The following is a 14,545-nucleotide window of genomic DNA, read 5'->3' as shown; positions in this document are numbered from 1 at the left end:
AAAAGTGGCTCCCCCTCGAGCAGTTCCCCCACAGCCCCTCAAACTCACGTCCCTCCCCAGAGCTGCCTCCCCAAGTGGCTCCCCATGAAGGTCCCCCAAAACAGCTGCCCTGAAGCAGCTCCTCCAGCCCAAGCCCCCAAAGGAGCTCTGCCCCCCAAAAGCATCTCCCCCTGAATCAGTTCCCTCCCCAAAGTGACTCCTCTGAAGCAGTTTCTCCCCCAAAAGCTGCAGCCCCTCACCCTGACACCCAAAGCCGAGCCCTCCCAGGGTGAGACATTAAACATTCCTCAGTGCATCAGTAAAAATACATCTTTTGGGGGGGGGGAGCAGTGACACCCCTCAGCAGGGAGAGGAGCCCTGGCCACACAGTGGCCGCCACCCCCCAGGCAGGACCCCCCACCCGTCCTCTGCCGAAATTATCAAATATTTACAAACGACACAAAAAAAAAAAAACCAACAAAAAACCCAAAAATCAACGAATAAATAGAGGCGCTCCTTAAAAAACCCCTCCCACCCCTTTCACCCCCGTTTCCCCCTGCTCATCCCACGCCTTCCCCCTCATCCGTCGGTGGCCAGGATGACCACGGCCCCGAAGATGCCGACGTTTTGGCCGATGAGCTTCATCTGGTTCCAGAACTCGACGCGGCGCAGGGCGTGCCAGTAGCCCAGGTTGCCATCGATGAGCAGGATGGCCAGGGGCAGCAGCACGGCCAGCACCTGCGCCGCCGTCCGCACGTAGTAGCCCGACAGGAAGGCCAGCGCCAGCAGCCCGTAGAGCAGGAACAGCAGCTGCAGGGCCAGCTCCCCCCCCAGCAGGTGGTCCAGGTAGGCCAGGCGGTCCTCGGTGCTGTGCTGCAGCGAGTAGGCCTGGGGGACAACGGGGGGGACAAGGGGGCACTGGGGACGCTGGCGGCAGGGCTGGGCTCCGGGGCGATGGGGACGGAGCGCGGTGGCACCGGTGCCCATGGCAGCACTGATCCCACGTGTCTGCCCCAGGGACAACGGGGGACTGGAGTGCGGTGGCACCGGGAACACCCACCCGCACAACGGCCCTGCCCCGCGGAGAACGGGGGACGCAGTGCGGTGGCACTGGTGACATGGGTGGCACTGGTGACAATCACCCGAGGACAACTGCTGCCCTGAGGCTTCTTCCCTGGGGCCAGCGTGGGGCTGGTGCGTGGTGGCACCGCCCTGAGGCTCCCACCGGGGACAATTTGGGGCACTGCAAGCACTGTCCCAAGGCTTCTCCCGCAGGGAGTTGTGTCCCCAGCCCAGGGCGCAGCAGCAGCCTCTGGCTGTCCCGGCTGTCCCCCGGCCCCGTTACCTGGCAGATGAGGTAGATGCCCAGGAACACCTGTCCCGTGGACTGCAGGGAGCGGCTCCGTGGTTTCTGCCGGTACAGCTCCCCCGCGCCGCTGGCCAGGATCAGGAACCCGCCGATGATGGCGATGGTGCGCGAGTACATCCGCACCTGCGGGGTCAGCGGCACCGCCACCGTCACCATCGCCACCCTGCAGCCGCCAGGGCGGGGTCTGGGGGGTGAGGGGGTCTCACCTTGAGCCAGTCGCCGTAGTGGACGTGGCCCCCGACGTGGGCGGCGTAGGTGGCCACCGCCAGCTGCAGCGCGGCCCCCAGGGCGAACCAGCGCCGCTTGACCCCGAAGGACATGAAGCTGGCGCAGAGCACGGCCACGCCCATGTCCACGTACAGGTAGGGCACCGGGATGTCCGGCTTCCTGCGGGGATGGCAGCTCTGGCACCCCCAGACTCACCCCAGAGCCCCCAAATCCTCCCTCCGGTTATCGGGCAGCCACAGCCCCACCTGGCCCCGCAGAGCCCCCACTGCTGCTGCCCCCTTCCCCAGACCCCAAATCCCTCCTTCAGACCCCAGCCTCCCAGTGTCTCCCCTCAGCCCCAGGCAGCCCCTCCGTGCCCCGACTCAGCCTCTGGCTGTCCCAGCCCCACTGAGGGTCCCTTGCACCCGGAGCAGCCCCACACTTGCCCAGGAGCGCCCCAGCTGCCCCACACTTCAGCAGCCCCAGGCCCCACAGCCACCTCCAGGCTGCCCCAGCCCCCCATAACCACCTCCAGACCCTCACAGCTCCACACCACCCCGGGCCTTCCCCAGGTCCTCACGGCCCCACACCAGCCTACGGACCCCTGACCCCCAGGGTTCTCCCCCAGACCCTCAGTGCCTCACACCCCACATCCACCTCTGACCCTGCCGGCCCCACAACCACCCCCAGACTCTAAGAGACCCCCATCAGCCCCAGCCCCACAGCACCCCTCGCAGCCCCATACCAGCCCCGGGCCCCAGAACCACTTCCCGGCTCTCCCAGGGCCCGGGCCCCCACCACCACTTGCAGGCCCCCCGCGCCGTCCCCCCCGCCGGGCGCGCACCGGCGCAGATCGGCGCGCTCCGCGCAGAGCAGGAGCCCGCTGAAGCAGTGCCAGAAGGGGAAGCGGGTGAGCAGGACGCCGCCGCCCGCCGTGAGCAGGCGCAGCGCCCGCCGCCTCCACCCGCGGCCCGCCGCCATTACCGGGACGTCCCGCCGGAAGTGCCGCGCCGGAAGCGCCGCCTCGGGCCCGGGGGCCAATCAGCGCCGCCCGCCGCCCCGCCACGGGGAAGCCACGCCCCCTCCCGGAGCCACGCCCCTTTAATTGGAGCGCCCTCATTTACCCCAAATACCGCTGCGGGCCCCAACATCCAAATACCGCTGCGGGCCCCAACATCCAAATACCGCTGCGGGCCCCAACATCCAAATACCGCTGCCTGCCCCAACACTCAAATATCGCCGCCGGCCCCAAAATTCAAATATCGCCGCCCCACAGCCGCGCCCCGCCCTGACACACCGCGCCCGCCGAGTCCTCAGCCCGCCCCAGGCCGGGCCTTCTCCCTGACCCCGCGCCCCTTCCACTGAGGCCCCTCCCAGCCCTAAACCGCGCCTAATTAATTAAGCAAATCTTCATTGCAACAGCCGCAGCAGGCCCCGCCTCCCCGCCAAAGCCACGCCCATTGAGACCACGCCCATTTATAATATATGCGCACCCTAAGCCCCGCCCCACCTCAAACCACGCCCCCCGCGCCGAGGCCACGCCCCCATTGAGCCCCCACAGACTCCGGTGATGGTTAAAAAAATTTCGGGTTTTTATTGTTTTTTGCTAAACAAGACTAAAAAATTTTCCTTTTTTTTTCTTTTTTTTTTTAAATATTTTTTTTAATCTTTAACTTTCCTAAAGGCAGGGCTTGAATTGTTTTGAATTTGATCAGGTTTTTTTTTTTCTTTAAAACAAAAAAAGAAAACCAACAAAAAACCAAAAAACAATGAAAGGAAACAAAAAGGGAGGGGGCGGATCGTGGCAAAAATAATTTAAAAATTTCAAAAAACAATTTAAAATTAAATGAAAAAGGGCAAAAAAATTAAAAACATAAAGGAAATGGGGGGAAAACCCCAAATCCAGGTTCTGGCTGCCCCCAGGGGGGTGTTAGAGGAATTTTTTGCCACGACCCTGCCAGAAGCAGACAAATATTTAAAGAACATTTTAATATATATTCATATATATATTTAAAGATAAGAAAAATAAGACTAATTCAAGCCTTGCCCTGTGCAAACAAAATTAAAACGAGACCACGTTGGTCATGAGGGTCCCAGGTTGGCCACCACAGTCAGCTCGTTAGCTTTATTTTCTGGGGGGGTTTTTTCAGGAAGAGGGAGGCAGGAAATGGGAGAAAAAGGAAAAGAAAAAAGGCCAAAAAATAAAATTAACGGAGTCTGACCGGCTGGAGGGAGAAACCATGGCGGAAAAACAAAGTCTGTTAGTCAAGTAATGCGTGAGGAGCTTTAAATTATTCTCTTTTCTCGTTTGTTTTAAAGTCTAAAGTTTGGAATTGGTTGAGATTCCCCAGAAAAAAAAAAAAAAAAAAAAAAAAAGGAAATAAAAGTTGAAGGTGCCCCCGGCGGCGCCTCCGGGGAGGGGACGCGGGGACGGGGCGGTCCCGAGGTGGCCTCAGGACGACAGGGACGTGTCCTTCTGTGTCTGCTGTGCTTGTGAACGCTGCAGGACCTTCTGGCTTTCCACGTCCCGGAAGTGTTTCTCCACCTGCGCGGGGAAGGGGGGGATGGAGGGAGGAAAAGAAGGGTTTAGGGAAGAAATGGTGCTCAAGAGGGGCTGGAGAACCCCAGGATGGGCTGGAAGCCAAACACGGAGGGGTCCTGGGTGTCCCCAGGGATGTGACACCCTCCCAGCCTCTGCAGTGTCCCCAGCCCCTACGCACAGTTCTGAATACACGACTCACAGAAGGGTGGGAAGGGGATCTGGAGAGGGAAGGGGATGCCCAGGACGGGCTGGAACCCACCCAAGGCGGGCTCCCGGGTGTCCCCAGGGATGTGCCGCCCTCCCAGCACGCCCAGTCTCCCCAGCCCGCACTCACTATTTTGCGTACGTGGCTCAGGGCGCTTCCCTCTTTGCCTTTACAGTTTTCCACCTGGTACGGAGGGGCAATGACGACTTCTTCCATCACAACTATGTTCTTCTCCTGCCATTTACAGTCTTTAATGCTGAGGGGAGTGAGAATGGGATCAGGGAATGCCACCTGGCCTGGGAAAGCCACCACCACCCCTGGCATGGGCCTGTGTCCCACTGAGGGGGCAAAGAGCCCCCCCAGTCACTCCAGTGTCCCCCCAGAGGGGTGGGATGTGCCAGGGAGGGGCAGGGAGCAGGCAGGGAGCCATCCTCCCTCTCTGAGGATCCCATCCAGCACATCCCAGGACACATCAGAGCACAGCACAGCAAACCTGCGGGAACCAGCGATGGGAATCCCCCAAAACGGCTGCGAGGGATCCCAAAAGGGAGCACGGGGATCCCGAGGTGGGGACTGGGGATCCCGAGGTGGGGACTTACGTCTTATGGATAGTCTGGAAGAGCTGCTGCCCCTCCAGAGAGACACCAGCACTAATTGCATACGCCTGGCTCATCTTCTCCTCCTTCTCCGTCCGCGCTTTGTTGGCAAGCTGGGAAAACATAGGGACAGGGAATTGGGCTGGGAGCAATGAGGGTACCCAGGGAACCCTCGGACATGGCTCTGCCACTCGTGATTCCAGCCTAAATTCCCCTTCTGAGGCACCCTCACCACTGCCAGGGTCTCCCAAAGATCTGGGGGATGGTGCTGCCATCTTTCCACATCCCCCGTCCCTTCCCCTTGGCCTTTTCCAAATTAATTCTGTCACTTTAGGTCCAAACCACCCCCACTACTCAGTTTAGTTGGGATGGAGATGGGGAAGAGGAGCCCGGAATACCCATCACACTGGGAGTAAACGCTCCACGCAGGAGTACGAGCAACTTTAGCCTGCAGCAGTTGATTTGCTCCCAAAAAATAACCAGAATTGGTTATCTGGGAGTCGCATCCGTGTGTGGGGAGGTGTGATTACACACAGGGTGCTGGAATAGAGATGGAAAACCCCGACCCTGGCATCCCCCATGTTGAATCCCATGGATGTGGGAGGAGAAGGATGCAGTGCCTGGAGGCAGCAGCCTTGGACCAGCTGCCTTTTCCTGGCTGGAGCTGCCGCAGTGGAGGAGCCACATCAGCATCATCCCTCCTCTTCCTCCTCCTGGAGCCTCCTCATTCCTGGGAGTGCTCCCAGAGCTGGACTGGCTTCCTGGTGCTGCCTGAGGGGGGGTCACCCCTTCCAAAGCCCCTCCAGGTACGGAAAGCCTGAGCTCGCACTGACTGGGGACACTTTGGTGCCTGTAAGGGACAGATGTCCCTATCCCAGCCATGCCGTGTCCCCTGCCCATGCCCCGGGGAGTAGAGTCACTGCAGGAGCACTGGGATGCTCCCTGTGTGCTTCCCAGGGATCAAGGAACGCCTCAACAGGGACAGGAGCCTTCCTGACCTTCACAGGCCACCCACCCTGTTCCATGTGGGAATCACTCTCTCCAAGACTACCAGTCAGGTTTCCAAACCAGGCACAACGTTCCACAGGAACTTTCCTGCACCCTACACCCCTCCCAGCCTTCCCTGGGTGCCACAGCCCCTCATCCATCCGGGGGGCTGCTCCAAGGCTGGAGAACCGGGATCCCAGCTGGGGGATGCCAAAGCATCCTCCCACCACACTGGGATGGGCTGGAACTGTGGGACAGGGCACTGGGAATCACCTCTGCCGTGTCCTCCCTGAGCAGATCCCCTTCCCAGCCAGACCAGATCCCCCTTGCCCAGCCTGAGGTTTAGATCCCCTCTGTCCCAAGCCTCTCGCCTTCCCAAGCCTCAGGATGCTCCTCCAGCAGCTGCTGCATCCAGATTTGGGGACAGCCCTGACAAGAGGCCACTGGGAGCAGACTGGAAACCCTGGAGAGGTGCCAGCACCAGCAGCATGCCAGCACTTCCATCGGGATCCATCCCTGTGCTCATCACCCCCCGCAGCAGGATGTGTTCTCCCTACCCATCCACGTTCCTGAGAGGAAATGGATCAGACGTGGCTCCAGCCTCCTGGATTGGAGCATTCCGAGGAATTCCAGCGTTCCCCGGCACACACCTTGTGCAGGCGGCATGAATGGATGAGTCACTTCCCTGCGCCCTCTGGATGAATGACGGAATTCGCAGCACCAGGCAAGGAGAGACCGTGAGGGCCACCAAGGGCCATGCCAGGGTCCCCCAGTGCCAGGGTGGTCCCTCATCCCACACAGGCTGAGGAGGTCAAGGGGATCCCTCCAAAATCTGCCTGGAATGGCACTGCATGGCTGTGCCGAGGTCCTCGGGCCAGTGCCAGCCCCTTGGGACAGGTGCTGTTCCCAAAAGTCCCCAACTTTTTGGGTTCCCCGGAGCACCCCCAGCACTCCCAAGTGCCCACACCTCCTCCTCCCAGTACAACCAGTACCAGCCATCCACATCCCAGCCTGCCTGCACATCCGTGGGGAAGGGGATGTGGGGCAGAGCCCCACATAAGTCCCCTCCTGCCACTGGACTGGGGACTGGGGACACGGGACTGCGTGGCCCCTTCCAACACGACTCCATCCATTATTTCCCCACACACCAAACCCACAATTACTTGGATGCTGGAAAAGACCGAAGTGAGCACTGGAATTCCTGAGGGTTTCCCCCCAGGCTGCGCTCCCAGCAATGTCACTCGCTGCAGTGACAGCCCACAGGCACATCTTGGTGGCAGCTGTGTCATCTGAGACCTCCGACAACGCGTTAATCCATCGGGAAGGGATCCGGGGAGGGGACAGACACCCCCAACCCCGGGGAGAGGTGTCCCCGTGGGACAAGGAGGTGACAACTGAGCACCCTACAGCCAGACCCCACAGCTGGATTCACCCCAGAACCGAGAGCTCAGGGCCACCTTCCCATTTCTTTCACATCACTGGGAATCAGCAGCAATCCCATTCCAGGATGGATGAAAAGCAATTCCTCAAAATTCCATGAGTTCCACATCTTTACCCCTCCTGTCCACTCCATATCCAAGATGCCAAAATCTAGACCCAAAATGGCATCATCCAGACCCCGAACACCATCACCTACACCTAAACTACCAAAACCCAGGCTCCAAACCCCTCAAAATCCAAGCCCCAAAACAAGATCACCTTAGACCCCAAAATACCAAAACTCAGGCCTCCAAACACCAAAAACCCAGACCCTAAACCCAACAAAATCCAGGCCCCAAAGTGCCAAAATCCCGAGCCCAAACTGCTAAAACCCAGACGCCAACCACCAAACCTCAGGCCCAGACTGGAACTCCGGGAAGCTGCGCTGGGAGCAGGCGAGCTCCAGCAGCGGATCCCGCTGGATCCCTGCAGGATTCCCGGCGGTCCCTGCGGGAGGGGGCTCTCACCTTGCTGACGTTGAGGGAGGCTAAAGGGGGAGGCGTTTCCGTGCGGTCGTTGATTATTTCCACTTCTGACACGTACTGTAAGTTTACGAGCAGGATGTCTGCGTGGTTGGGCTTGCCACTGGAAGAGGGGCATTCTGGAGGGGGGGATTAAGGAAAGCAAATCCAGAGGGAGGTATTTATAGGTGGGACACAGCCCAGGAGCAAATTGGGAGAAGGTTTGGGTTTGTGGGAAGTTCCTCTGCTGCCTTGTCCCTGTCTGGGATAATCAGCGATCCCAACAGAGCCACACATCTTGCCTTGGGCCTGATGGATGCTGATGCACTTTTCCTGACTCCAGATTGAGTTTTCCAGTCCTGGCCCACCAGCACCAGCCCACCACCACCACTGGTCTGAAGCAGCACCACCACTGCACCCCGAACTCGCACTTTTTCCACCAGAACTCTTTCCTCGTGCAGGCAGCAGCCTCCCAGGGAGCATTCCCTATTCTGGAAGGAAGAGAATTGCCAGGAGAGGCCTCCTCACCCTCACACACACTGGGTTTGTTGTTGGTATTGCTGCTGTGAATGAGACAACACCCCCCAAAAAACCCCACCCCTTCCAGAGCTGACAGGGATTCCTGCACAATTCCTCTGCTCCCATGAGGATGGAGGGAGGGATGGAGGGAGGGATGGAGCAGGGAGCATGGCATGCAGGGCCTCTTCCATGCCAACACCATCTCCTCCTGGAAGGGATCCTCGTGGAAGTCCCTGTTCCTCTCTCCCAGCCCCCCTGAGCCCAAGGTGGGGCCCACCCTAAAAAACGCTGTTCGGTGGTGAGGAGAAAGCCAGGGATGCCGGGGGGATGAGCTGGAGCATCCCAGCTTTGGGAGGAAGAGCCGGACTTTGGGAAAAGCCAGAAGGGAAGCGCTCAGCCCTGTCTGGGGCAGACAGGCAGCACCGAGCAACCTGTTGGATCCTCTGGGATTTTCCTGCTGCCTCTAGTGGGACCTGGGAGCTCCTCTGACTCCAACCACATCCCAGGCACCCAGGGGGGCTTTTCCTATTGTGTTTCCCACAGCTCCAGCCACAAAACCCTCTCCCAGCTCCTCATTCCATGCAGAACCCAGCCCTGGGCCTCCAGAACTCCAACGCCAGCCCTGGGCTGAGCATTCACCTTCCCCCCTCTCCTGGCTCCCTCCACTGTTTTCCAACAGCACTTGGCTTTTCCCATTCCTTGCAGATTCCAAACAAAACCTTATCTACGTATATTCATACTGGGGGGGCCAGGGAACACCACACTGCCCCCACTCACCCCAATACACGGCTCCCCACCCCCAACTTCTCTATAGGGCACACCACACCCCCACTCACTCCACTATAGGGTTCCTCACTGTCCCCCCAAAAAACCTCCAGGACACCACACTCCCCCCCATTCTCCCCAAGGCTGGGTGTTCTCTCTCCCCCCATCCAACCCAGTACAGGGCTCCCCACTCTCCCCCAAAACCTCTTTATAATACAGGGCCCCTCAATCCCCTCATTCACCCCAATACAAGGCTCCCCAATCCCCCCCAATACAAATCTCCTCACTCCCCCCAAAAACTCCCTATAGGACACCCCGCATCCCATTCACCCAGTACAAAACCCCCCAACTCCCCCATTCACCCCAACACAGGGCTCCTCAGTCCCCCGTTCACCCGATTACAAGGCCCCCCGATCCCTCCATACAGAGCTCCCCAATCCCCCTATCCACCCCAATACGAGTCTCTCCAATTCCTCCAAAACCTCCCTACCGGACTCCCCACTGCCCCCCTCCCTCGGGGGTCTCCCCGCTGCCCCTCAAACCCCTCCCTGTCGCCGCCCACCTCGATCCCCTCACACCCCCTCCCCTCCTTCCCCCCCCTTTCCCCTCCCTCCCTCACGCCCCCCCCTCCCCATCGGGCGGGCCGCAGAGGCCCGAGCGGGCCGCGCCGGGGCCGGGACCAGCGCGGCGAGGCGCGGGCGGGTGGATACTGAGCGCCAGCATCTTGCTGGGGTAGTCGAAGGCGACGACCTCGCCCTGGAGGCGCTGCTCCTGGCAGGTGCGGCAGGACACCTGGCTGCCCACGCTGAAGTACTCGCCCGGCGCCGCCATCTTGTCCGCCCGCAGCGCCCGCGGCTCCGCTCGCCTCGGCCAGGCGCGGCGGGGGCGGGGCCGCGCGGCAGCGGGGGCGGGGATTGGCGCTCCGCCCCGCCGATCTGCTCCGCCCCGCGCCCTGATTGGCTGAGCCCACCCCGGCCGCTGTTTGTCCCTCCCGCCCCGCCGTAGCGCGCCGCGCCGCGGGCGGTGATGGGGAGTGTAGGCGGAAGAGGGCGCTGAGAGCGGCGGGAGGGAGTTTTGAGGGGTCCCCGGGATGAAGCCCCCCCCTCAGGTACCTCCCGCCGGTACCGGGGCGATGGGGAGCGCCACGGGGAGGTTTAAGGAGCGTCAGGGCGGCTCAGAGGCTGCTGGTGGGAATGGGGAGGCCGCGGGTCTGGTGTAGGGAGACCCCAGGGAGGCCTCGGGCCTGAGAGCACAGGGAGGCCCAGAGGGACCTCAGGGAGGCCCAGGACCCGCTTTAGGGAGACCTCAGGGAAACGCCAAAGAATACCCAGGTTGGCTCCAGGGAAGACTCCAGGGAGACCCCAGGCCTTCTGCAGAATCACCACAGGGAGAGCCAGGGAAGCTTCCAAGGGGAAGCCCCAGGGAGGTCGTGGCTCTTCGGAGCATCACAGCTGCTCCAGCAAATCCCACACCAATCCCCCGGGATCCTGCCCTGGCCCCCATCCCAGAGCCACAGGTCTGCTCTGCTGGGACCCCCCGGGCAGAAATTTGGGAGTCACTTGTGGGCAAACTTTGAGTGGTGAACGATTCCCTGAATCGGTGCCAAGGCATCCCTTGGGATCCGGCCACCTCCCACCCCTTCCCAGTGAATTCCTAAGGATTCAGCCACCTCCTACCCCGTTCCCAAGGGATTCCCGAGGGGACCTGTGCCAGGGCTGATCTCCCTCCTGTGTCCCAGCCCAGCGCCATGGATGCCCTGCACGAGGCTGGGATCCGCGTGGCCGTGGCCCTGCAGGCCGGGCCGCCCTGGCTGGAGCAGTTCTGGCTCTTCCTGACCTCCCACTTGGATCCCAATTCCATCTACACCGTCTGCTTCCCGCTGGCCCGCGGGCTGGATGACCACGTGTCCGTGATGGTTCTCTGGATCGCCCTCGTGGCCGAGTGGCTCAACGTGGTCCTCAAATGGTGAGGGGGGGACATGGGGGGGGGGGGCATTGGGACTCTCCCTGGTCCCTGCCTGTGGAATTCTGGGCAGAGACTCCCTGCCTGTGGCATTCCGCAGGGTCACCCGAGCTGCCTCGAGCATCTGCCAGGAATTCCTGGCAGAGAAACGCCACCAGGAGGCACCGGGACTGGCAGGGATCCTGCCCTCCTGCCCCGGCTTCATCCCTGGAAATCCCGGGATGAGCGGCAGGGATCCTGCCCTCCTGCTGCCACCTCCATGCCTGACTCCCGCCCTCCCGGCTCGCTGGGCTGGCTGTCTCTCCCACTGCTCCCTGTTTTCCGTGCCCGCAGGTTCCTGTTCGGGGAGCGCCCGTACTGGTGGATCCACGAGTCGGGGCTCTCCAGCCGGGAGCAGCTCCCGCTGCGCCAGTTCCCGGTCAGCTGCGAAACGGGACCGGGTGAGTCACGGCCCCGGGACGCACAGGGAAGCACCCGGGAGCCCCATCCGTGTGGGAATGCTGGGCTGGAAGAGGGAAGAGCCGTTCCTGAGCAGCAGGGAAGGGCTGGGCTTGACATTCCCAGCTCTTATCGGGCTGGGACACGCTCCCCACAACCACCCCTGTGCTTCATCCCGCAGGGAGCCCCTCGGGCCACTGCATGATCCTGGGGGCGGCCCTGTGGCCGATTGTCACCGCGCTGACCAACGAAGTGTCCAGGTGCACCCGGCGGTGAGTCCGGGCTGGGCAGCGCTGGGGAGCTTCCTGTGGGCAGAGGGGGTGGGATGTGGGGCCTTTCCTCTGTGGCAGAGCCCACGGGGAGTAGGCAGGATGAATCCCGGGCTTCACACTGTCCCTTGGAAGCTTCCAGAGCACCTGTGGGAAGAGTGAGGTGGATATGGGACCCCTGCTCGGTGGGCAGCACCCACGGAGGGTGAACAGGATCCCTCCCCTCCCAGCAGGGCGGCTCCAGGGGGACACATCCCTGTCCTGGCAGCTCGGGAAATGGCTGTGAGACCCCCGAAAGCCCCCCAGGACCTTTTCTTGCCTCCTTCAGCTGTGCTTTCCTCCTTCCCGCGGCCGGGTGGGATCAATCCCGCCCTGCCTGGCACCCCCACGCTGACCCCCCTTCCCTTCCAGCCGCGTGCTGAGGCTGATCCCATTCCTTGTCTACATCCTCTTACTGGTGGCCATGGGGCTCTCCCGGATCTTCGTCCTGGCCCACTTCCCCCACCAGGTGGTCACTGGCTCCCTGGCAGGTGAGGGGGGCACCCCAACTCCTTCCCCTTCCCTCGAGCTCCTTCCCAGTCCATCCCCGTGCCAACCCCGCCTGTCCCCGCTGCCAGGGATGGCTCTGGGCTGGGGGCTGCAGCGCTGGCCCCCCAACTTCCTCAAGTACCGCTTCTTCCTGGCGGCGGCGCTGGGGCTGCTCCTGAGCGCGCTGGCCCTGCACGGGCTGGCCACGGCCGCGGGGCTCGACCTCGACTGGTGAGTGCCCGGGCACAGGGGGTGCCGGGGGGCAAGGGGTCCCACGGGTAGAGGGGGATCCCGGGGATCAGCCTTCCAGGGTGTCAGGAAGCTGACAGAGCTTTCAGAGTGTCTGACCCCCAGGCTGGAGAGGGGTATCCCCAGGAATCTGCTCCCAGAGTGGTTTTTTTGGGGGGGCGGGGGTGGTGGAGGGACTAACCCCAGGGATGTGCCCCCCAGGCTGTCAGGGTCCAGCTCCAGGGATCTGCCCCCAGGCCGTCTGGGGAGGGGGCTGACCCCAGAGCTCTGCCCCCAGGCTGTCTGGGGAGGGGGCTGACCCCAGAGCTCTGCCCCCAGGCCGTTTCTGGGGGTGCACACCCCAAGCCCCGCGCTCCCCGCAGGTCGATCCGCCGCGCCGGCGCCCGGTGCTCGGACCCGTCGTGGCTGCGGCCGGAGACGCGGCCCTGGGCCTCGCTGTGCCGGGTGGGCGGCAGCGCGCTGGGGCTGGCGCTGGCCGCCAGGCACCCCCTGAGCCGCCGCGCCGCCGAGGAGCTGCGGGGGCTGGAGCCGCCGCTGGGCAGCGCCGCGCTGGGGCTGCTGGCCCTGGACGTGCTGCACAAGCTGCCCAAGAGCGAGGACACGGCCCTGTGGTACCTGAACGTGGGCGCCCGCTACACCCTGGGGCCCGTGCTCGTGGGCTCCCTGCTGCCCCAGCTCATCCTCACCCTCCGGCGGCTCCGGGGAACCCCCTAGATCCGCCCCACATGCCGAGTAGGGGGCCCTGCTCTGGTCCCAGTTCATCTTCACCTGTCCCAGGGACGCCCAAATTGAGTAGGGGGTTTCTGCTCTGTTCCCGGTTCGTTCTCGCACTCCTTTTCCCCAGGGACCCCGGAACTGAGTAGGGGGTCCCCATTCGTGTCCCAGTTGATCCTCACCCTCCCTTTCCCCAGGGATCCCCAAACTGAGTAGGGGGTTTCTGCTCTGTTCCCGGTTCACTGTCACACTCCTTTCCCCCGGGACCCCCAAACTGAGCAGTTGTCCCAGTTCATCCCCGCCCTCACCCGCCCCAGGGACCCCCTCCCCATCCGCCCCGGGTGAGGGGTCCCTGCCCGCCCTCCCCTGCTCCCGGGGGCTCCTCCTGAGCTGTGCTCGTTGCCGGGGGCTGAGCTGGGGGTGCCCCGTGCCCAGCGGCTCTGGGGACACAGCACAGGGACAGTCCCGGCCCGGGGGGCACTGAGCTGCCACCGCCCCGTCAGCGGCCCCCAGTTCTCCCCTCCCCGCCCCTCTGCAGCAGGGTGGGGGGACCCCCCCAGCCGCGACCCCCTCGTACCTCGCTGTGGGTGGGGTCACCCCGTTTCGAACCAAATAAAGCACCAAAACCAACCCCGGCCGCGAGTCCTGCGGAGCGGACACGGGCAGAGCGGGCGGGGGGGGGACAGAGGGAACGGAGCCCCCCCAGCCCGGGGGGTGACAAAGGGGACCCGCCCTGGCCCCTCCCTGCGCCTCTTGCGGTGGGTGGGGAAACTGAGGCACGTGGGGACACGGCGGGGGAAAGGGGACAGGAGAAGGGACACAGGGGCACCACCGCCACCCCCCCGGGCCCCCCCAGAGGCAGCGGGCCCGGCGGGTATTGCCAGAAACAGTTTATTTATACAAGGACGAACATCGGTGACATCTTACAAAATACCGAACCGAGACCCAGAGCGAGCGTGAGCGGGACACGGACAGGACCGGGGGGACACGGGGGACACACGGGGGGCAGGGGGGACACCAGCCCAAAGCAAGCCGGGCACGCTGCCGGGGGGCCGGAGACCCCCCTCTCCACCCCCCTCCCCCCCCAAAATCCAGAGGCGTTTCCCCCTCCTGGGGTGGGGAGGGGGATCCCCAGGGTTGGGGACACCACAGCAGGGACCCCGCTGTGATCCCCCCCTTCCTCACCCTAAACCAGGGTCCTTCCCCCCCAGGAGAGGTGACAAGGACACCCTTTGCCCTCTGTCCTAATTTGGGACCACCCCAAATTCCCCCCTGC

At 62.7% G+C, this 14,545-nt stretch overlaps 3 protein-coding genes across 4 annotated transcripts; 1 reads left to right on the top strand and 2 right to left on the bottom strand.

The window, feature by feature from the left end:
* Window positions 1-294: 294 nt before the first annotated feature.
* On the bottom strand, window positions 295-2,557 carry TMEM101 (transmembrane protein 101). Its single transcript, XM_068996367.1, has 4 exons — window positions 2,400-2,557; window positions 1,555-1,735; window positions 1,325-1,471; window positions 295-867 (listed from the first exon to the last, which is right to left on the bottom strand). The coding sequence occupies exons 1-4, from the start codon at window positions 2,534-2,536 to the stop codon at window positions 559-561; spliced, it is 774 nt and encodes a 257-aa protein (XP_068852468.1). The 5' UTR covers window positions 2,537-2,557; the 3' UTR covers window positions 295-558.
* Window positions 2,558-3,136: 579 nt separating this feature from the next.
* LSM12 (LSM12 homolog) lies at window positions 3,137-9,997 on the bottom strand. The gene is made up of 5 exons (XM_068996504.1): window positions 9,820-9,997; window positions 7,832-7,965; window positions 4,902-5,011; window positions 4,432-4,558; window positions 3,137-4,100 (listed from the first exon to the last, which is right to left on the bottom strand). The coding sequence occupies exons 1-5, from the start codon at window positions 9,938-9,940 to the stop codon at window positions 4,008-4,010; spliced, it is 585 nt and encodes a 194-aa protein (XP_068852605.1). The 5' UTR covers window positions 9,941-9,997; the 3' UTR covers window positions 3,137-4,007.
* Window positions 9,998-10,133: 136 nt separating this feature from the next.
* G6PC3 (glucose-6-phosphatase catalytic subunit 3) lies at window positions 10,134-13,967 on the top strand. 2 transcript variants are annotated; one of them, XM_068996365.1, is made up of 7 exons: window positions 10,134-10,217; window positions 10,848-11,074; window positions 11,405-11,511; window positions 11,691-11,781; window positions 12,190-12,308; window positions 12,396-12,537; window positions 12,918-13,967. In XM_068996365.1, exons 1-7 carry the CDS (start codon window positions 10,200-10,202, stop codon window positions 13,267-13,269), a joined length of 1,056 nt encoding a protein of 351 aa, XP_068852466.1. In that variant the 5' UTR covers window positions 10,134-10,199; the 3' UTR covers window positions 13,270-13,967. The 2 variants fall into 2 exon arrangements, with proteins under 2 accessions (XP_068852466.1, XP_068852467.1); XM_068996366.1 differs by lacking the exon at window positions 10,134-10,217 and adding an exon at window positions 10,370-10,440.
* The last annotated feature ends 578 nt before the right edge of the window (window positions 13,968-14,545 follow it).

Source organism: Aphelocoma coerulescens, chromosome 27, assembly GCF_041296385.1.
Source record: "Aphelocoma coerulescens isolate FSJ_1873_10779 chromosome 27, UR_Acoe_1.0, whole genome shotgun sequence".
NCBI lineage: Eukaryota > Metazoa > Chordata > Aves > Passeriformes > Corvidae > Aphelocoma > Aphelocoma coerulescens.
Note: the sequence above shows the minus strand (reverse complement) of the source record. Positions and strands in the feature narration are given on the sequence as shown.

Bases quoted from the DNA above. Each gene is read 5' to 3' on its own strand.
- TMEM101 (XM_068996367.1), bottom strand. From the start codon at position 2,536: ATGGCGGCGGGCCGCGGGTGGAGGCGGCGGGCGCTGCGCCTGCTCACG. The intron at 1,736-2,399 runs GTGCGCGCCCGG...CCATCCCCGCAG, and splicing joins GAGCGCGCCGATCTGCGCCG to GAAGCCGGACATCCCGGTGC. The intron at 868-1,324 runs GTAACGGGGCCG...GTTGTCCCCCAG, and splicing joins GCATCTACCTCATCTGCCAG to GCCTACTCGCTGCAGCACAG.
- LSM12 (XM_068996504.1), bottom strand. From the start codon at position 9,940: ATGGCGGCGCCGGGCGAGTACTTCAGCGTGGGCAGCCAGGTGTCCTGC. The intron at 5,012-7,831 runs GTGAGAGCCCCC...ATGTTTTCCCAG, and splicing joins CCTCCCTCAACGTCAGCAAG to CTTGCCAACAAAGCGCGGAC. The intron at 4,559-4,901 runs GTAAGTCCCCAC...CACTCCCCTCAG, and splicing joins TTCCAGACTATCCATAAGAC to CATTAAAGACTGTAAATGGC.
- G6PC3 (XM_068996365.1), top strand. The intron at 11,782-12,189 runs GTGAGTCCGGGC...CTTCCCTTCCAG, and splicing joins GTGTCCAGGTGCACCCGGCG to CCGCGTGCTGAGGCTGATCC. The intron at 12,538-12,917 runs GTGAGTGCCCGG...CGCTCCCCGCAG, and splicing joins GCGGGGCTCGACCTCGACTG to GTCGATCCGCCGCGCCGGCG.